This window comes from Anomaloglossus baeobatrachus, chromosome 2 (assembly GCF_048569485.1).
Source record: "Anomaloglossus baeobatrachus isolate aAnoBae1 chromosome 2, aAnoBae1.hap1, whole genome shotgun sequence".
Lineage (NCBI taxonomy): Eukaryota > Metazoa > Chordata > Amphibia > Anura > Aromobatidae > Anomaloglossus > Anomaloglossus baeobatrachus.
The window spans coordinates 648,459,138-648,481,709 of NC_134354.1; the positions used below are offsets into that span (position 1 = coordinate 648,459,138).

Genomic DNA, 22,572 nt, shown 5'->3' on the forward strand with positions numbered 1-22,572 from the left:
AGTTGTTTTATCCACTGACAAGACATATTATAGACATGGCTTTTATTTGATGTGGTGGAGAGGCTGTGCGCAGTAAGGTCTTGTATCACTCTTTGGGTAAAAGCCTGGAGCAGCATTAGGAAAGCAAGAAAAAGTCTCCACAATCCGTCCTGCCGGTCTGTAACTATACAGTCATGGCCAAAAGTTTTGAGAATGACACCAAAATTTTTTTTTCACATGATCTGTTGCCCTCTGGTTTTCAATTGTGTTTGTCTGATGTTTACATCACATACAGAAATATAATTGCAATCATATTATGAGTACCAAAAGGTTCTATTGACAGTTAGAATGAGTTAATGCAGCAAGTCAATATTTGCAGTGTTGACCCTTCTTCTTCAGGTCCTCTGCAATTCTCCCTGGCATGCTCTCAAACTTCTGGACCAAATCCTGACTGATAGCTGTCCATTCTTGCATAAGCAATGCTTGCATTTTGCCAGAATTTGTTGGTTTTCGTTTGTCCACCCGTCTCTTGATGATTGCCCACAAGTTCTCAATTAAGATCTGGGGAGTTTCCAGGCCATGGACCCAAAATCTCTATGTTTTGTTCCATGAGCCATTTCGTGATCACCTTTGCTTTATGGCAAGGTGCTCCATCATGCTGGAAAAGGCATTGTTGGGCGCCAAACTGCTCTTGGACAGTTGGGAGAAGTTGCTCTTGGAGGACAATCTGGTACCATTCTTTATTCATGGCTGTGTTTTTAGGCAAGACTGTGAGTGAGCCGATTCCCTTGGCTGAGAAGCAACCCCACACATGAATCGTTTCAGGATGCTTAACAGTTGGCATGAGACAAGACTGGTGGTAGCGCTCACCTATTCTTCTCCTAATAAGCTGTTTTCCAGATGTCCCAAACAATCGAAAAGGGGATTCATCTGAGAAAATGACTTTACCCCAGTCCTCAGCAGTCCACTCCCTGTACCTTTTGCAGAATATCAGTCGATCCCTGATGTTTTTTCTGGAGAGAAGTGGTTTCTTTGCTGCCCTCCTTGAAACCAGGCCTTGCTCAAAGAGTCTCTGCCTCACAGTGCGTGCAGAAGCACTTACACCAGCCTGCTGCCATTGCTGAGCTAGCTCGGCACTGCTGGTAGTCTGATCCCGCAGCTGAAACAGTTTTAAGATACGGTCCTGGTGTTTGCTGGTCCTTCTTGGGCGCCCTGGAGCCTTTTTGGCAACAATGGAAGCTCTCTCCTTGAAGTTCATGATGATGCGATAGATTGTTGACTGAGGTGCAATCTTTGTAGCTGCGATACTCTTCCCTGTTAGGCCATTTTTGTGCAGAGCAATGATGGCTGCATGTGTTTCTTTAGAGATAACCATGGTTAACTGAAGAGAAACAATGATACCAAGCACCAGCCTCCTTTTAAAGTGTCCAGTGGTGTCATTCTTACTTAATCATGACTGATTGATCGCCAGCCCTGTCCTCATCAACACCCACACCTGTGTTAATGGAACAATCACTAAAACAATGTTAGCTGCTCCTTTAAAGGCAGGAATGCAATGCTGTTGAAATGTGTTTTGGGGGTTAATGTGCATTTTCTTAGCCAATATTGACTTTGCAAGTAATTGCTGTTAAGCTGATCACTCTTTATGACATTCAGGAGTATATGCAAATTGCCATTTGAAAAACTTAAGCAGTAGACTTTGTAAAAATTAATATTTGTAGCATTTTCAAAACTTTTGGCCATGACTGTAGACTGGCAAGTCTAGAAAACAATCACAGACTAGCAAATGGGTCTGAAGGGATACACATAATGGTCATTACTTTACAGCAATTTTTTAAAAAAAAGATTAAAAAAAAACAAACAAAACTCAACACATTTTGGTAAAGAACGTAGATAACACTGTTGATTGAGAGTCTACATGAGCAATCCAATACATAAAGAGACAATTTAAAGGGAACCTTTCACCAGGTTTCCCCCCTATAAGCTAAAGCCACCACCACTGAGCCCTTATATACAGTATTCCAGAATACTGTTTATAAGAGCCCAAGCCGCTCTGTAGAACGTAAAAAACACCTTTATAATATCCACCTAGGGGGCTGTCCGGTCCAATGGGCGTCGATGCTCTTAGGCCATGCTCACATCAGCGGTATTTTGACGCAAAAACGGATCCGTCAGAAATGTGTTTCAGTTCCATTCATTTACAATGGAATTGCGGCAAGATACGGTTGCGTGTGGCATACACAACTGTCAGCGCATCTTGCTGCGATTCCATTGTAAATGAATGGAACTAAAATGCATTTATGACGGATCCGTTTTTGCGGCAAAGTACTACTGATGTGAGCGCGGCTTTAGTCCAGCGCTTCCTCTGTCTTGTAGGATCACCGACCTCCTGCCCAGCCCTGTGCATGACACATCCTACATCATTCACAGAGAGACCTCCATTGCGCTCCATCGCATTGATCTGCATGGCAGAGGTCAGATCAAAGTACTGTAGTGTGCATACACGGGTGGGATTTTACCTTTGCTCACACTTACATACTACAGTACTTTGCTCTGCTCGCAGCCGGGCAGATCAAAATGCCCATGTGCAGGAGCACAATGGAGGCCTCTCTGTGAATGACGCAGGACGTGTAATGCACACGGGGCTGGGCAGGAGGACGGCGATCCCACAAGATGGAGGAGGCACCGAACCGAGACCAGCGACACCCATCTGACCGGACCTCCCCCTAGGTGAGTATAATAAAGGTGTTTTTCAGGTTATACAGAGCAGCCTGGGCTCTTATATACAGCATTCCAGAATACTGTATATAGTAGCTGGTGGTGGCTGCAACGCATAAGGGAAAAACCTGGTGACAGGTTCACTTTAGAATGAAATTTTTCAAACCTGCTGCTTTTAGTCAGCAAGTCAATTCTTTGTTTTCTCCTAAAATACACATGGACAGTCACCCAAGGTAAATATGAAAACATGGTTTCCTATCAGTCCAGTGGAATTAAAGAAAACCTACCCATATGCCGTAGGTAACCGAAAAGAACTTCCTTCCCAAGCAAATGTGGGGTGTACTGTATCCCCCTTCAACTGCTGCTGTTGCTTCCTCACCCTATATTACCCTAGATGAAATGCTATAGACTCTGGAAATGCTCCTATTCTGTGTTGTTTGGGGGTCTTTATATAAGACCATCTTTAAAGCACCACTCCAGCGTTTGTTTGTTTTTTTATTTCAAAGTAAATTTCAGACCCCTGCCCCCTGCTATATACTCATCTTTCGGCGGCCTCATCTTCTATTGCCACCGCTTCGGTCGGTCTCCGGTGATTCGTCGGTAGCTACAAAGTTTCATGGCGTGCGCCAGAGGTCACACATCAATGTAACTCTATGAGAGCCTGGTTCTGCCTATCACAGAGATGAATTGAGAGCTTGTGACGTTACATCTGTCTTCCGGCCAGTCAGCAGTTACAGTCAAATGAAGGCACCGCGGGACCGGAGCAGTGTCAGTAAAAGGTGAAGACTCCAGAAGATGAGTATATGACAGAGGGCAGGAGGCTTACATTTAAAGCACCACTCGAGCGCTGAAAACATCCCCACTGGAGTGGTACTTTAACTTTTCAGAGTCTGAATGTCAAAGTGAAAGAATAAGGTTGGGACTGTTTTTTTTTCTTCTGTGGAAATGGAAGGTAAACTGATGTGACATCAAAAGTGTGTTACAGGTAGGCAACATGATCCGAAAAGAAAGTGTGTGTGTATCATTCAGGCATCCTGCTATGGCATCACAGTTAAGCTGCTGTGACATCACATCTGTATGCTTTTCCAGGCCAATCTGCTGTAACGCCACAAGTGAATGTGTCATCCGCACGGCAAGCTATAGCTCAGGAGAGAGTAGCCTACCCGACTGACTTTCCTGACCTGAATAGCCAATTTTCACCATCAAATTAGCAGTTAGCAATTAGGAATCCCCGGTTTAAACTAAGCAGCCCTCTGTTGTTGGTGCTTGCTCCTAGTTTTTAATTTAGGATTTATCAAAAATCCAGAATGCCAATCGAAACAAGAATATATGTGCCTATACATGTGTCTACTTGGCAAGAATTGTTATTCTTGGTTTCGGTTCTCTGAAACTAACTGCTCTTTCTTCTGTGATTAGACAAAGAAAGTTGAAAAACAATCAGCTATTCTGAAAGCTATGGAAGAAATGCATATAGTAGTCAATTAAAGAAACTGCTTAGGCTGCTTTCACACTACGTTTTTTTAACATGCGTCATAAACGTTTTTTAGCTGTAAAAGTGGATCCTGCTTTTACAGCAAAAAAACGCATGCAAACGCATGTGTTATTTTGCAGGATCCTGTCACTTTAAGTTTATGGGCGGGCATTGGAGTCATGTGATCGGGAGTCAGTGGAACTGAACATGATATACTGGGAGCCGGCATCTAACAGCTGCAGAGGCTCGTAACCAAGGTAAACATCGGGTAACTTGCTTGGATACCCGATATTTACGTTGGTTACGAGCGTCTGCAGGTGCTATGAGCCGGGCTTCCTGCTCCCTGCACACGTAACCAACGTAAACATCGGGTAACTAAGAGAAGCGCTTTCCTTGGTTACCCGATATTTACCTTGGTTACAAGTGTCCGCAGCTCTCAGGCGGGGGAGAGGGAGAGGGTGACAGAGGCAGAGAAGGAGAGGGTGAGAGAGGAGAGGGGGAGAGAGGAGAGGGAGAGGGATAGAGACAGAGAGGAAGGGGGCAAGAGGGAGGCGGAGAGAGACAGAGAGGGAAGGGGAGAGAGAGACTGATCACCCGAGGCTGGTTTCTGGGCATGCTCAGTAGAGCAAGCAGGATCCTGTCTATCAGCATGCCAGCGTTCACATGCGTTTGAATGCAGTATAGTCAGGATCCAGCAATTTGCAGTATTTGGACGCAGCTCAAAAACGCTACAAGTAGCGTTTTTGAAAAATGTTAAAAACTGCAACTCGCTGGATCCTCACTATAACGCACGCAAACGCAGGTGAACGCATGTTGACGCGAGTCCATTGCAAATGCATTGAAATGAAAACGCATTTGCACTGGATCTGTTTTTGCGTTAAAAAAACGTTCATGACGGATGTTAAAAAAACGTAGTGTGAAAGCAGCCTAAGGCCTGCGCCACACATCCGTGCCTCCGGCACGTGTTTGTCATTTTTTACACGTACCGGCGGCACGGAGACACTTTAACCAATGCTACCCTATTGTAGCAGGCACACACACGTAAAACCACACGGAACGTGTGTCCGTGTGCGTTTGTACGTGTGTGCGTTTTTGAAAGCGCTGACATGTCCGTTTTTTCACCGGCAGCACGGGTGTCACACGGCCCGCACCCGCACCACACGGGTGTAGTGTGGATGCGGTCCCGTGTGACACGCGCCGGAGAAAACACACATGTCATTGAAAAAAAACAAAACATTAACTCACCTTCTCCAGCCCTCCTGTCTCTGCCGCTGCTGCCTCTTGCTGCCGACCGCCGCTCATTAATCTCATAGAATATTCACTTCACTGCCTGGCAGCAGCAGCAGCGGGGAGACGGGAGGGCTGGAGACCGAGGATCAGCACCACGGACAGCAGCGCGGACATCAGGAAGGACCAGGTGAGTATAATAATTACCGGTTCTACGTGTGCTATCGCGGATAGCACACGTAGAACACACGTGTCACGCACGTACCAGAGACACGTACTTACCTGCACGCAACACGCAGGGAAAATACGTGTCTCTCGGCACGTGCGTGAATTTCACGTGAGTGTGGCAGAGGCCTAAGATGAATGTGGTCACACCACCCCTTTTCTTCCTTTCCCTTATAGACAAGACCCTATGTGTTCTGTGCTTGTTTTTATAAGCAGACCCACTTCTTCCGACTAGCCTACAACCTGCTGTAACAGCAAGTCCGCTATGGCACCGCACAACCATCTCTACCGTCACCTACTGTACTGTGATAGGGTGAGAGTGTATCGATGACCTTTGTCCACTGTGAATGCAAGATGCTTGTTTGCCGTTCACTGTATGCATTGTTACTGACATATGATTGGGTAAGAGTGTATTAAAGATCTTTATTCACTGTGAATGCAAAATGCTTATTTACTGTTCATTGTATGCATTGTTACTGACCAGCCACAAGAGGCTGCTGTTTTGCATCTGCCTTTGACTGTTTGGTTACTATAGCAACAGCTCAACTGACTTCGGCTGTGGACTTGGAGACCTGAGGAGGTGCTGTGTGTGAGCTGAAGGGAAAGCGAGAGGTGTGCGTAACAGAAAGGAGCCGCCGCAGAAACACTTAAGTAAATTGTGAGAAGACTCGTGTTACAGTTTGGTGAGGAGGACCGTGACGTGTGTGAGCAGCATCCTGTGCCGGAGATCACCATTCTGCAGTTGCTGGCTATACTGGTCACCATGAGAGGATCTTCAAGTCTCTGTTTATGGCAGCTGGACACCATAGTACCCGGGTACGGTAGGCTGGGCCCAGGAGTGCGTGCACGCAACACTTTGTTTTGGTACCAAAACACATATCTGTTCTGCTTAGGCCGATTATATACACAGTAAGACTTGCCGGCTCTGCTGTGTCAGTTTGTCAGTTACATTTAAAACCTTAAAGGGACAGCGCCACATGTTTGCATTGACTGTTGCTTTAGAAGGTTTCCAGGACTGTGTTGCTGAGCTGTGTGGTTTGCCTTCCCACGTTTACCATCTGCCTTATCTGTGAGGCTTCAGCAATTAAGGGTATTCAGGGGGGTTAAAGGGTTTCGTTTATGCTTAGTTAGATCAGTTGTAAGCTCTTGTGCTGCACCACTGGTAGGGTGTGTTCACACACACACACACACACACACACACACACACACACACACACACACACTTACTCCTGCTACCCAGAGGGATTACCAGGTATTAGGCGACTGTTTAGACAGTCCCTTGGTTAGGCAAAGGTTAGTGAGAAGGCGGCATAAATCACCATTACAGGTGGCGCAGCACAGGGGTGTAGGCTTTTGGCCTTGTAAATATTGGGTTCTATTTTTTCTCTTTTATGCATTTTTTTTTGTTTTGGTAAAGTGAAACAATCATTTATCAATCCATCTGCCTAGAGTCCTTTTTCTGGTGCGTGGTTTTGCTGTATACTGGGGAGCCCACCCTGTACATGAATTACATTTTCCTGACCCAACCCTTGTAGATTGTGAGCCCTTGCGGGCAGGGTCCTCTCTCCTCCTGTACCGGTCTGTGCCTTGTTTTGATTATGATTCTTGTACTTGTCCATACTATGTGTACCCCTTTTCACATGTAAAGCGCCATGGAATAAATGGCGCTATAATAATAATAAAGAACAATAATAATAATAATTATAATAAGGTGTAGGCAGCCCAAAAGCATCCTGGGGCCAGCAACGCAAAGCCTTTACTTACATTTCTAGTGCCAAAGAGGATAGCTCTCGGATAGAAACCAGCATTAACATCAGGTGTATCTGATGCAACTTCGCTTTTAGTGCAGATAAAAATAATGGAAATATATAAAATTATAAAATAACAGTTCATGATACAATTTTCAACACTGTCCAAACACAAACACTCAAGATACAGATGTAAAACGCACACTGAACATTGCCAACAGTTATTATGGCTGGCTTCACAGGCTGACAGATTAGGCATAAAGAGCTGTAGGCCGTATGTTTACTGAGCCACACACAATCAATATGTGAGCGTCCCTAAACCAGACTGAAGTGAAATCATTAGAATGTGCTCACTGAGTAGATTAAGAGCCTCTAGTGTTCTCAACTGTGTGGAACGCACCGCAAATAGCAGAGACTATCGTCTAAGCTGGGACTACAACTGCCATGAGATGTGGCAGCTAGAACAGTTGAAGATACGTAGTTTTCAACAGCCTAATTATCATATAAAAAACTTTTCTAGGGCTCATGTTTTAAAAGAGGTCAAAGCAGGAAACAGTGGTGTATCGCCAATGACAGCAGACCACGCAGCCGCTATAGGGCAAGAGAGTCAGGGGGCCCGATGCCAGCACCTGCACCGGACTCCCCCGCCGGTCATCGCACATTAAACTGTATTGACTGTCTGTATCTTAGATGTCAATATAGTTGAAAGCAATGATGAAAAGAGGTAGCGCTCTGCTCTCTCCTCAATCATTCTCCCGCTGTGTTTGAGATCTATTATCTCAGCGCGCCAGGCGTGATGATGTCAACATAGCGCAACCGCTGCACCGAGATGTGGAGAGCTACACAACCTTCATCACGGACACCGAGGGAACAGGGGAGGTAAGTTTGTTGTTTTGTTTTTTTAAACAGTGAGTACACAGGTTGCCATAATACTATATGGAGGACTATGGGGTGCATTATACTAAATGGATGACTACGGAGTGCATTATACAATATGGAGGACTATGTGGGCCCATTATACTGTATGGAAGACTATGGGGGTGCATTACTGTATATTATAAGGAGGGCTATGTGTGAGCCCATATATTATATGGAAAGCTATGTCGAGGCCATTATAATATTTGGAGGGCAATGTAGAGGCCATAATACTATTTGGAGGGCTATTTGGGGGCCATTATAATATTAAAAGGGCTATGTGGGAGCCTTTATACTTTATGGAAATCTATTTAAGGGTGATTATACTGTATGCAAGCAATTATACAGTGTCAAGGTTTGTGTGGGGTCTATCATACTGTGCGGAGGGCTGTGTGGGGTCCATCATGGTGTGTGAATGACTAGTGGGAGCCATTATATATTGTGAAGAGGTACGGGGACCATTATATTGTATGTAAGTAGGCCAATTACACTACATGTAGGGCCTACCTACATACAGTTAGGTCCAGAAATATTTGGACAGTGACACAAGTTTTGTTATTTTAGCTGTTTACAAAAACATGTTCAGAAATACAATTATATATATAATATGGGCTGAAAGTGCACACTCCCAGCTGCAATATGAGAGTTTTCACATCCAAATCAAAGAAAGGGTTTAGGAATCATAGCTCTGTAATGCATAGCCTCCTCTTTTTCAAGGGACCAAAAGTAATTGGACAAGGGACTCTAAGGGCTGCAATTAACTCTGAAGGCGTCTCCCTCGTTAACCTGTAATCAATGAAGTAGTTAAAAGGTCTAGGGTTGATTACAGGTGTGTGGTTTTGCATTTGGAAGCTGTTGCTGTGACCAGACAACATGCGGTCTAAGGAACTCTCAATTGAGGTGAAGCAGAACATCCTGAGGCTGAAAAAAAAGAAAAAATCCATCAGAGAGATAGCAGACATGCTTGGAGTAGCAAAATCAACAGTCGGGTACATTCTGAGAAAAAAGGAATTGACTGGTGAGCTTGGGAACTCAAAAAGGCCTGGGCGTCCACGGATGACAACAGTGGTGGATGATCGCCGCATACTTTCTTTGGTGAAGAAGAACCCGTTCACAACATCAACTGAAGTCCAGAACACTCTCAGTGAAGTAGGTGTATCTGTCTCTAAGTCAACAGTAAAGAGAAGACTCCATGAAAGTAAATACAAAGGGTTCACATCTAGATGCAAACCATTTATCAATTCCAAAAATAGACAGGCCAGAGTTAAATTTGCTGGAAAACACCTCATGAAGCCAGCTCAGTTCTGGAAAAGTATTCTATGGACAGATGAGACAAAGATCAACCTGTACCAGAATGATGGGAAGAAAAAAGTTTGGAGAAGAAAGGGAACAGCACATGATCCAAGGCACACCACATCCTCTGTAAAACATGGTGTAGGCAACGTGATGGCATGGGCATGCATGGCTTTCAATGGCACTGGGTCACTTGTGTTTATTGATGACATACCAGCAGACAAGAGTAGCCGGATGAATTCTGAAGTGTACTGGGATATACTTTCAGCCCAGATTCAGCCAAATGCCGCAAAGTTGATCGGACGGCGCTTCATAGTACAGATGGACAATGACCCCAAACATACAGCCAAAGCTACCCAGGAGTTCATGAGTGCAAAAAAGTGGAACATTCTGCAATGGCCAAGTCAATCACCAGATCTTAACCCAATTGAGCATGCATTTCACTTGCTCAAATCCAGACTTAAGACGGAAAGACACACAAACAAGCAAGACCTGAAGGCTGCGGCTGTAAAGGCCTGGCAAAGCATTAAGAAGGAGGAAACCCAGCGTTTGGTGATGTCCATGGGTTCCAGACTTAAGGCAGTGATTGCCTCCAAAGGATTCGCAACAAAATATTGAAAATAAAAATATTTTGTTTGGGTTTGGTTTATTTGTCCAATTACTTTTGACCTCCTAAAATGTGGAGTGTTTGTAAAGAAATGTGTACAATTCCTACAATTTCTATCAGATATTTTTGTTCAAACCTTCATATTAAACGTTACAATCTGCACTTGAATTCTGTTGTAGAGGTTTCATTTCAAATCCAATGTGGTGGCATGCAGAGCCCAACTCGCGAAAATTGTGGCACTGTCCAAATATTTCTGGACCTAACTGTACATCACAGTTGGGGATCAAACTGTGTTGGGGTCACTATACTTTGCCAGGATAGCTGAGGTGGGTACAGTGGGTCATCATACTGTGTGTGTATGGAAAGTACTGTGGAGGAATTCACTGTGGAAGCTTCTATAGGAGGAAAAATACTTTGTAAAAGCTGCTAGGTTGTGAAATATGCCCTTCTGTTACCACGACAAATAAATATATATTTTTTTTTTGGGTGAAGGGGTGTCCCAAACAGAATTATGGGTGGGGGGGGGGGGTGTGTCCCAAACAGAATTATTGCTATGGGGCCTCATGATTTCTATGGTTGCCTGTATGGCAGTACATTTAGGTTCTATGGCTCCTGAGTATGTAGCTGCATGGCATTGTGCACTGCTGTGCTGGATCTGTCTTAGATATTTTAATCCTGAAATGACCCCTCTCTACACACAGTGTGATGGAGCATAGGTTCTTGTAGAGGTATATGTGCAAAACAGGTTTCACTGACCTCCATAGACACCTAATTATGGCTTCAGATAAAACAAGGTAATAGTACAACCAAAGGCATGAGTAATGTGAATATGCCTTAGGGGTCACTCACATCTGCGTAAAAAATTGCATTAAACTCGCACAAATGTTAAACAATAAGTCAGTTTGCTCTGCTTTTTTTGACCTAAGGAAAAAAAATCGCAGCATACTGCATATAGTCGCGCAAAATGGCCGAGACTCGCCAATTCAAGTCTATGGGTGCGAAAAAAGGACATCACAAGGACAATCTGTATGCCGTCCATTTTTTAGGGATACATTACCATTCTGTAGCATAGAACACTGTAATGGACCTATAAATGAATGTAGGATAATAGCTGCTGAGAAAAAAAACACATTGCATAATGATGGCATACGCATGTCATACAGATGCTCAGTGAGAAAATAAATCTCGCAATCGCATGCCAGTCGCATGACACATGGAATACCAAATGGATCTCACTCGTCCAACTTTCCTGGATGAGAATGGGACCGATATTTTTATACGCAGATGTGAGAGAATCCTTAAGATCAAAATTTGAAGGTCATAAATTTGGATAAAGGAATCAGAATTTTACAAAGCACCTGTCAAAACCACTGCGTTCTCTGTGGAGACTTATAAAAGGGAAAAAATAGATAAAAAAAAGAAGCTACTTACAAGCAAGTTTGTCCTCCGCTGTACCCCCTTCCAGCAAGGAAAAGTAGCAGGAAACATCATTCAGACTGACGCGACCAATCTCTGAAAAATGACAAACAGCATACGTAATCATAAAGAGGCAAACTCATTTTACTGAAAAGTAAGCATTATGCTGGAGTCTTTATGTAAAATTGATGATGCCCATACCCAGGATTATCACTAGAGAATTAATACATTTATTAATCTGTGTGGTTAATAAATTGCATCTGAAATGCTTTTACTTTCTCTCTTACAGGACACTACAAACACTTTGCTTTCTATGGAAACTAAATGCATTTTTTAATATAATATTCAAAATGGATACGTCAAATATATTATAACTTAAAGGGAACCAACCAGCAGGATTTTCATATATAAAGTAAAGCTAGTGATACATTCAGCATCCTAGCACCAGTATAAGCATAGCTTTTGTTCTGAGATTATTTATTTCAGAAATATGTGCAAGTAAAGTTCCAGCAATGTACTGCTATTTGATTGACAGGTGCAATATGGGAATATGGGGGTCAGGTCTTGCTATCTATTCCCGCCCCTGTCTGTCTACCTCCCCCCTGTCACTGCCATAGACGTTAATTCAGATGCAGGCAGACAGACAGGGGCGGGAGTTGATAGCAAGACCTGACCCACATATTCCCTTCCTGTTGCACTTGTCAATCAACTAGCAGTGCAGAGCTGGAACTTTACTTGCACATATTTATGAAATAAAACATTCAATCCCTGAACAAAAGGAATGTTTACATTCAGCATCCAAGCACCAGTATATCACTGGCTTTACTTTATATATGAGAATTCTGCTGGTTAGTTCCCTTTAATAGACAAAACACAAAAACTCTAATGGTGGGTAGCGATAGCTGTCTTAATTATATCTTCCAAGACAACATAATATAGAAACAGTTATAAAGTGCAGTCAAAAGCAGACAAAGGGGAGGCATGGTGGCGACCATAATTGTGAACCCAGTGTCAGATTGATGCAGAAATTTCTCTGATTGTTCCAAATAACTTAATGGTGTTTGTAAAAATCCGCAAGCTGCAGAAACAACCTCATTCAGTCATATCAGGCAGACTTTAACAGATCCTGATACTACAAGGAATAAGTGCTCTTTCTACATTTTTTTTACAACCAGTGATTAACACAAAAGGCTCATTTTAGTGTTAGAATAAACTGGTAGTGCATAGCACAATCACTAGAATGGTATCAGGGGGATATTCTATGATGGCTTTTGGACAAAATAGGTCCAGTTCATTCCTTATTCTGAGGCCACTGGGGATAAACTATATTGAAATGCTTTGAGAGGGGAGAAACATCCTAGATGAGACTCTGAATCACAATTCCTGGCTTGCAATTCCAGTGCCTTATTTATTAGGCCAGTAGGACTAGCTTCCAAATCCAGGGACTGTGGGATCAAATTCTATGTCACCTCTTGAAGGCTCCTGCTATACTGAACACAATAATTAATTAATCTAAAAAGAGCAGAAATTCTATAATCCCCAGTGTAAACTAAAAATAACACATACTCTCCTTGCACACCTCCCAGGGCTTGTGTGACATTATTATATCAGGTGAGTACTGCAGCCAAATCAGCAGCCACTAACAGTTCTCACACTTACTTTGGACTTAAGGGGGCTTTACACGCTATGATATTGCTAGCAATTTCTAGCGATATCGAGCGTGTAAGTACCCGCCCCCGTCGCCCATGTGATATCGTGTGATCGCTGCCGCTGCGAACATTATCGCTACAGCAGCGTCACACGCACTTACCTGGTCGGCGGCATCGCTGTGACTGCTGAACAATCCCTCCCTCAAGGGGGAGGGACGTTCAGCGTCACCGCGACGTCACTAAGCGGCCCGGCCAATCAAAGCGGAGGGGCGGAGATGAGCGGGACGTAACATCCCGCCCACCTTCTTCCTTCCGCATTGCGGCTGGTGTCAGGTAAGGAGACGTTCCTCGCTCCTGCGGTGTCACACACAGCGATGTGTGCTGCCGCATGAGCGATGGACAACATAGATAAACAACCCTTACCGATTTTTGAGTTTCGGACGACCTCTCCATGGTGAACGATTTTCACCATTTTTGAGGTCGCTTAAGGTCGCTGGTGTCACACGCTGCAATATCGTTAATGACGCCGGATGTGCGTCACTAACAACGTGACCCCGACGATAAAACATTAACGATATCGTAGCGTGTAAAGCCCCCTTTACAGGGTTCGTCCGAAGGAAGTGTGAGCAAAGCAACCCATTAATGGATCCTGGTTTTCTGCAGTGCTCACGTGGCCTGACAATGTCACAAAAGCCCTGGGAAACCTGGCAATGACATCACAGGAACTGCACCGTACATAGTGTAAAAGCCCTTTAATCTTGAATGAAGTCAATGATTAACTGTTATGTTTTCTTCAAAAGCTAAGGGGTGCTTCACACATAGCAAGATCGCTACCGAAATCGCTGCTACGGCACGGTTTTGGTGACGCAACAGTGACCTCATTAGCGATCTCGCTGTGTGTGACACTGAGGAGCGATCTGGCCCCTGCTGCGAGATCGCTGCTCATTACACACAGCCCTGGTTCGTTTTCTTCAAAGGCGCTCTCCCGCTGTGACACACAGATCGCTGTCAGAGAGCGACGAAATGAAGCGAGCAGGGAGCAGGAGTCGGCATCTGGCAGCTGTGGTAAGCTGTAACCAGGGTAAACATCAGGTAACCAAGGTGGTTACCCGATATTTACCTTAGTTACCAGCCTCCGCAGCTCTCACGCTGCCTGTGCTGCCGGCTCCGGCTCTCTGCACATGTAGCTGCAGTACACATCGGGTTAATTAACCCGATGTGTACTGTAGCTAGGAGAGCAGGGAGCCAGCGCTAAGCAGTGTGCGCGGCTCCCTGCTCTCTGCACATGTAGCTGCAGTACACATCGGGTTAATTAACCCGATGTGTACTGTAGCTAGGAGAGCAAGGAGCCAGCGCTAAGCAGTGTGCGCGGCTTCCTGCTCTCGCGGTTATGATCGCTGCTTCGGCTGCTGTGTTTGACAGCTAAGCAGCGATCATAACAGCGACTTACAAGGTCGCTGTTACGTCACAGAAAATGGTGACGTAACAGCGACCTCGTTGTCGCTGTCGCTTAGTGTGAACCAGCCCTAAATCCACCATTATTTTTAATTGTCACAATGCATCTAAAGTGAACAATGAAGCAATTGTAAAAATGCTCTTCAAATTACCAAATGTTTTGTGTATACAGGTCATATGTAAATAAACACATCTCCATTATAACAGAGATCCTGTAATGTCTTGTCTTTCACTCATTTGTTTCCATCTGTTACTTTTTCTAACCTGAATGTATATAAGCACAACCTAATAAAACATTTTTCATACAAAGTTGCTTAGTTTTCCAATTTAAATGCATTAGTGAATTAAAAAAAGAAATAGAGAACATACAAAACTCATTTAGAAGAGCTTTTCCTCCTTTTGAAGCTTTGAGCAAGGCTACATGGAATAACCGCATGTGCAACATCTGATTCTGCAGAAACCCAAGCATTGTATGATACAATTTGTATCACATCCTTCTGCAAATATTTGAGATGAAATGTGGGTACAACACAATGACATATACTGTAGTCCTGGCTTCAATGCCCCATAGTATCACAGACGGGCAGACGGCCCACTATCATAGCACCCGCACAATGCAGTACAGCTAATGCTAGCCTGATAGCAGGGGCAGATGTTACTGCAATTCTACCCTAAATACTGTACATTCTAGTACATATAAAACTAGTGCTCTATATAAACATTCAAAGAGACACTAAAATAAGAGCTACCAGAAAGACTGAGGGAGACATAAAAAGGCATTGTCGCCACCAGGCTTCCAGTTGTGCACGTGTTCACTAACAATTTAACAGCTAGGATAGCATTAAAGGGATCCAACCAGCAGGATTTTCACATATAACATAAAGGCAGTGCTATACTGGGCCTAGGATGCTAAATATAAGCATATGTTTTGTTCTAAAGGGCGCCTTACACGCTGCGACATCGCTAGTGATCGCACCCGCCCCTGTTGTTTGTGCGTCACGGGCTAATCACTGCCCGTGGCGAACAATATTGGAGGTATGCATCACACGTACTTACCTTCCTAGCGAAGTCACTGTGGGCGGAGAACAACCTCTTTTCTATGGGGGCAATTCATGCGGCGTCCCAGCGACGTCACACAGCGGGCCACCAATAGAAGCGGAGGGGCAGAGAGCAGCCGCATTCACGTCAGGACGCAGGAACGCTGTTGTTCGTCGTTCCCAGGGTGTCACACGTAGAGATGTGTGCTGCCTCAGGAACGACAAACAACCTGCGTCCAGAACGAGCAACCATATTTTGAAAATGAACGACGTGTCAACGATCAGCGATTTGGTGAGTATTTCTGATCGTTAGCGGTTGCTGGTACGTGTCACACGCAACGACATCACTAACGAGGCCGGATGTGCGTCATGAATTCCGTGACCCCAGCGATATCTCGTTAGCAATCTTGTTGCGTGTAAAGCGGCCTTAAGACTGGATGTTCATATGGAAGTAAAATTCCAGCGATGCACTGCTATTTGACAGGTGCAACATGAAGGAAATATGTGAGTCAGATTTTGCTATCTATTGCCACCTCTGCCGCTGCCATAGACGTTAATTTCAGCACAGACAGACAAGGGTATGAATGAATAGCAATACCCCACCAACATATTCCCTTCCTGTTGCACCTGACAATCAGATAGGAGTTAATTGATGGAACTTTACTTGCACATATTTCTGAAATGAAACATCCAATCTCTGAACAAAAGCTATGCTTACATTCAGCATGCTAACACCAGTATAGCACTGGCTTTACTATATATATGAAAATCCTGCTGGTTGGTTCCCATTAAAGGAAAATGGTGATCACGATTTACTGAAACAAGAAAGGGGGAGGATCCAGCTTCCGTGATAAAATCTTCAATCTTGACAAAGAACGCAGCTAGCATTCGGATCGCGTTGCCAATCCCTGGTATCCCTGACCCCCATTTTCAATATGGCTTAATGTTCTGGTTAAACATATGATTATTTGGAATAAAGATTGAAGATTTTATCAAGGATGCTGGATCCTCCCCCTTTCTTGTTTCAGCAACCCTATGCACTTTTCAGAGTGCTGATCTGTGCATGCCATTTTATACCACAGTTGAGCTGGGACTTTCTCTACACATCAGGATTTACTCCAATAAGTCCTGTAGGCTATAACAGCACTGTGTTTATCTTGATAATACATAATATATATTGATCCGTATGATCCCAATGTTTCATGTAAAGTTTTCTGGTTTAGAGCAAAAATTGCTATTTAATATTGTGGTGTCATATATGCTAATTACCAGGATTAGTCCAAGAGGCGTGCACTGAGGAATGTACAGTTTCTCTCCACTCTTATTAATATTACGTCCATGCAGGTGTGATTAAAGGAAACCTGTCATCAGAAATTTAGCTTGAAACCTAAACGTTTCCCCCTCTGCAGCTCCTGGGCTGCATTCTAGCAATGTTCCTGTTGTTTATGTGCCCACTTTCTGACCAAAATAAAGACTTTATAAAGTGGTACCTTTTTGTATTGAAATCTTGATAATGGTACACGGGGGCGAGCTCTCTGGTGGCCGTTAGTTTGCCTCCTGTCGCTTTAGGCCGTCCCCCATCGCTCCATTTCATATCTCAGGACGCCACCCACTGCGCCCGAGGTTCCGTGCATGCGAGGACCGCTGGTCACGTGTGCGCAGGCACGAAGTTATGGGCGGCGCTGAGATTGCATCGCAAGTGCCCGCCCATCATCTCGTGGCCACGCTCTCCCCTCTGCCACCAGAGTTCTGCGCAAGCGCTGGCCAGATGACCCGACGTCACCTCTTTCCTATCTTACCCTGCAGCAGGAAATAGATGGGAGGAGCGGAGCAGGACACCACCGGTTACGAGAGGTGACGTCGGGTCATCTGGCCAGCGCTTGCGCGGAACGCTGGAGGCAGAGGGGAAAGGGAGGGCACGAGATGATGGGCGGGCACTTGCGATGCAATCACAGCGCCGCCCATAATCTCGTGCCTGCGATACACGTGACCAGCGGTCCTCGCGTGTGCGGCACCTCGGGTGCAGTGGGCGGCGTCTTGAAGTATGGAATGGAGCGATGGGGGACGGCCTTAAGCGACAGGAGGCAGACTAACGGCCACCAGAGAGCCACCCCCGTGTACCATTATCAAGATTTCAATACAAAAGGTACCACTTTATAAAGTCTTTATTTTGGTCAGAAAGGGGGCACAAGATAAAGAGGAACCTTGCTAGAATGCAGCCCAGGAGCTGCAGAGGGGGAAACGTTTAGGTTTCAAGCTAAATTTCTGATGAGAGGTTCCCTTTAAAGCCCCAGCCAAGCCCTCTCCTCCATCCTCTCTGTGCTATAAATCCAGTGGCATGTATGGTAACAGATGTGCCTTTGGGCATGCCCTGGAACGGGCACACAGTGATTACCAATGAGCAGTGGCACATAGGCAGGAGACCATTACACATGTCTGAAGTGTTAAGGCCCTGTGACACACACAGAGATAAATGTGCAGCAGATCTGTGGTTGCAGTGAATTTGTGGACAATCAGTGCCAGGTTTGTGGCTGTGTACAAATGGAACAATATGTCCATGATTTCACTGCAACCACAGCTCTGCCAAAGACTTATCTCTGTGTGTGACGGGCCTTTACCGTGCATACACTGCATTTTGAGCATAAAGAAAATGCGGAGATGGTTTCACTGGACATCAATCAGAGCTCTGTGAGCAGAAGGAAAGGAACTGTACTTCACTTAGTGCACGCCTCTTGGACTAGTCCTGGTAATTATCATATGTGGCTCTACAATATTAAATAGCAGATTTGACAATATGTAGGAAACTTCACATAAACAATGAGGATTGTAGGAATCAATGTTAAAAGCTGGAAATAGCATTGTAACAATATAGGGTTCCCTTTAAACAGATCAAGTGTATTTGTACAATATCCATTTATTTCTTCTATTGATTACCAAGAGCCACTTCTTCAAGAGCTATTAATATATAAATCAATACCATTTTTCCCCATCAGTTATATTCAGTTATATTATGTTCTTCTGTTTCATCTTTCGCAGCAGGACGGTCACTGGGGTCCTGAATATATATCATTCCAGATAACATGACGGTCATGCATTGGTTTCATGTCAAGCTTACGGAGCATAACAAGCATCATGACAAATGGAGCTGTGACAGAATTATTACAATCTTGTGTCTATATACTTCCCAGATTCACCATTACCGGGGTATGGAGACACAAAACGGCGTTCCATGCTCTACTGCTGTATCAGAGGCCAATAACCATGACCTCATTTTTAAGGTAGACAATAACGAAGGAAATACATGAATTCTGCCTGAAACCCTGTTGAAATAAGTCATGTGTTATAGATTATATTGGAAATGATTTACTTTTTCTGTAGGTTTTGCTTTCCTTTCATTCCAATTATATTCATTAATATACAGATTTTCAGAACTACAGCCTAAGGGGAAATAACCTTAAGGCAATTCACATTAGAATGAAATTTGTGCATATACGCGTTGCTGAGGATGCTCCATACTACAGTAGTCTATTAATGACACCTTTAGGGGCAGAAATCTATACAATTGTCCCAATGTGACTTCTACAGTGTGTCCACCCATATCCTGTCCACCGCCATTAACTTGAGAACGGCGGCAGCTATAGGCATAGAAGTGGTGTCTAGGTATAGTAAAGTAGCCATGTGCTATGCAATGAAACCACCTATAGCATCACCCTGTGGAAAACAACGGAGTTAGCATTTTTATCTTGAAAACAGAACGAGATAGAGAAAAAAAGTGAATTACAAAGTTGTAGGGCATCATCAGTTCAATACGAATCGACACCCAGCATACAGAAATACCATGATATGAAACCCATGACCCCCCAAAACATTGAATGCTGGTCACGCATATGGCGCTCATTTAACTTTGATGCTCAAAGTGGCCACCGTCAGCTGCAATGCACATCTGGACTCTGGACAGCATACTGTATCTTGCTGCACGTTGTGCAATATTATAGGTGACACGTTTGCACAAGCATCTGTGATACATCGTCGCAGGTCCTGCAATGTTGGTGGAGGGGTCGCATACACCTGCTGTTTGATGTGACCTCACAGAAAGAAGTCCAATGGCGTCAGGTCAGGTGAGTGTGGAGGCCACTCCACGCAGCCACCATACCCAATGACTTGTAGGAAGGTCTCCATGAGGTTTCGCTTCACGTCCGCAGCCTTGTGAGTTTTACACGTTCTTATCATAGCATTTCTGTATGCAAGGTGTCGATTCGTATTGAATTGATTATGCCCTACAATTTTTTAATTCACTTTTTTTCTCTATCTCGTTCCGTTTTCAAGATATAAATGCTAACTCTGTTGTTTTCCACCAGGTGGCGCAATAGGTGGTTTCATTGCGTAGTGCATGGCTACTTAACTATACCTAGACAACACTTCTATTCCTTTAGCTGCCGCCGTTCTCAAGTTAATGGCGGTGGACAGGATATGGGTGGACACACTGTATATAGAGAATTGTCTGCACTAAGTGGACCAATTGCATGATTCTTGACTACAGTAATATATGCAATACTGTACAAACGTTTTAGGCAGGTGTGGAAAAAATGCTGCAAAGTAAGACTGTTTGAAAAAAAATGGAAGTGTTAGTATTTTGTTAATTGGGAAAAAAAATACTAAGTGAATAAACAGGGGAGAAATCTATATCATGAAAAACAAATGAAAAATTTAAAATAGTGATCCCGGGTCCAAACTTGGTATTACTATTACAGATGACACTCCATGTTTAAACCAACAACTACATATAATAAAAATCAGATTTACATATCATTCATTGTATTATACGGTTAGAATGCTCTTAAAGGGGTTGTTCACTACACTGCAATATTGACCACATCTCTGTGAAAATTATAGGGAAGGCTTTTTCTAAATACCTTGATCACCAAATTCTGCCTCTGAGCGGCGCTATTGCGGTCCTTTCATCCCCATGCAGTGACCCCCCCGGGCTCCATAACTTCTGGGATCCGGTGATGTCAGGTCAACTTCCAGTTGGTCTGACATTACCGCAGCGGCCCCAGTCTTCCTGAGTGACTGGGTTGTGGGCAGAGTTTCACCATTTGTCACAGACAAGCGTCACAGCGCAGGATGTCGCGTACACTCTCCTTCACTGCAGAGTAGTTAACCACCCCTTTAAATCAATCATTTATACTGTATGTTAGTCCTCTATGGGAGCCATGGGGTTTCAGGAATATATCACTGTCAGTATCCAATAAAACCCAGCTTGGTTCTTTAATGAGTGAAAATTAGTCCTGATATACAGGTTACCAAAAGTGCATGCACCCAACTATTGGTACATTTCACTGTGAGCAAACCACCCTCCAATGCCTTGACGCAAATTTCCACTGTATTGTGTTAATATTAGATATTGTGAGATAGAATGAACACTCCCTTGAGTGTAATGACCTCTAGGCTTGTCGTTTACATAGGCCAGGCAGAGGCTGCTGAAGACTATCAAGAAGGAGTGGATCAGGATATAAAAGGGGTAAAGACCAGGAAGCTGGACTATACTTGAGGAAGGAGGCCATCATCTTCCAAAATGAATGTCGGATTAGTTCACCCCACAACGATCATGTATGTCCATGAAGGAGGACACTGTGGAGAAATCAGTGGATCCATCACATATCCAGGACTATTGAACCACTTAGCAAACTACCTGCTGCTCAACTTATGGAACCATAAGCATACCAGTAGCCATACAGCGCACTGGCTGAAGCGTTGCTGTGTGGAGGTGGATATCGGATCCTAGATCATAAGTTAAGTGATTCCCTGTATGCCAATCTTGGCAGTCCCTTAAGAGTTGCTCCAGGCATGTAACTACATCAGCCAGCTGGCCAAAAGCATGGATGCTAGATTACCCCTTCTGATCCCACATGTTTCCCCCAGTCAATGGAACCAAGGATTCCCAGCCAGTCTCCCATGCTGGTACTTGCCTCAAACTAAGTAACGTCTGTGATCCGACGGGGGCAGGCACAATGAGTTCACTGCGCTCCCTGAAGAAGTAGCTGTATGAAATGTACGTTGGGGCAACAGGATCGGACAGTACAACAATTGTAGTAAGTTATAGCCCATATATACCTTTATTATTGTATTCCCTTAATTTACAATGTCCTAAATAGTCCTCTCATGCACTTGTTGCAGTTCATTAAGAAGTCCAGGGTGTTTATATATGCATTTGTGCTGGGCTACGTGCAATAGCTTTAATATTATGCACTAAGGTGTTATCCATTGTTTACCTATGCACTTTAACTTGCTAAATGCAGCGGCTTTAACTATTTAACCATTTAATTACACATGGACTGGGGACCTAGTTTGCCTTAAATTTAGGATAATTTTTTTGGTTTTATTTATTTATTACCATCAATTCTACATCTTAATTATTTATTATCCTTTTACACTGGGCCTTTGCAATAATTATAGTCTGTAATATTTATATTATTTAAAAATTAAGTACTATTGGTATAATTGAAAATTTATAGGGATAATTTATTATACAAATTTAGAATTACAATTACTGTACGTATACGTTGGGCTTTCCAACTGTGGCTTTGACTTAAACATTTTTAATAAGGAAAAAACATTTTTTACATGCACTTGACACTTTTATTTTTTGTATTTTTTTCTATATATTGCAGAGGATCTTATAGTATTGTCATTGTCCAATTTTTCTGTTTGGTCCTGTATTACCACTATTCTTTATATTTATTGTTTTAAATTTTATGAATAAAAATTAGATATTTTAGGCCGCATACTTCTGTTGTTGTTGTTCATAATGTTTTGAGTTGTGGCCCGATAT

The 22,572-nt window shown here is 43.7% G+C and overlaps 1 protein-coding gene across 3 annotated transcripts in view; it reads right to left on the reverse strand.

The window, feature by feature from the left end:
- Positions 1 to 22,572, reverse strand: part of DGKA (diacylglycerol kinase alpha) — a 311,491-nt gene that overhangs the window by 87,678 nt on the left and 201,241 nt on the right. For all 3 annotated transcript variants that reach the window (XM_075336996.1, XM_075336997.1, XM_075336995.1), the window contains one exon: positions 11,615 to 11,695. In XM_075336996.1, the coding sequence (XP_075193111.1) occupies positions 11,615 to 11,695 (81 nt within the window). The remainder of the gene's footprint in view (positions 1 to 11,614; positions 11,696 to 22,572) is intronic.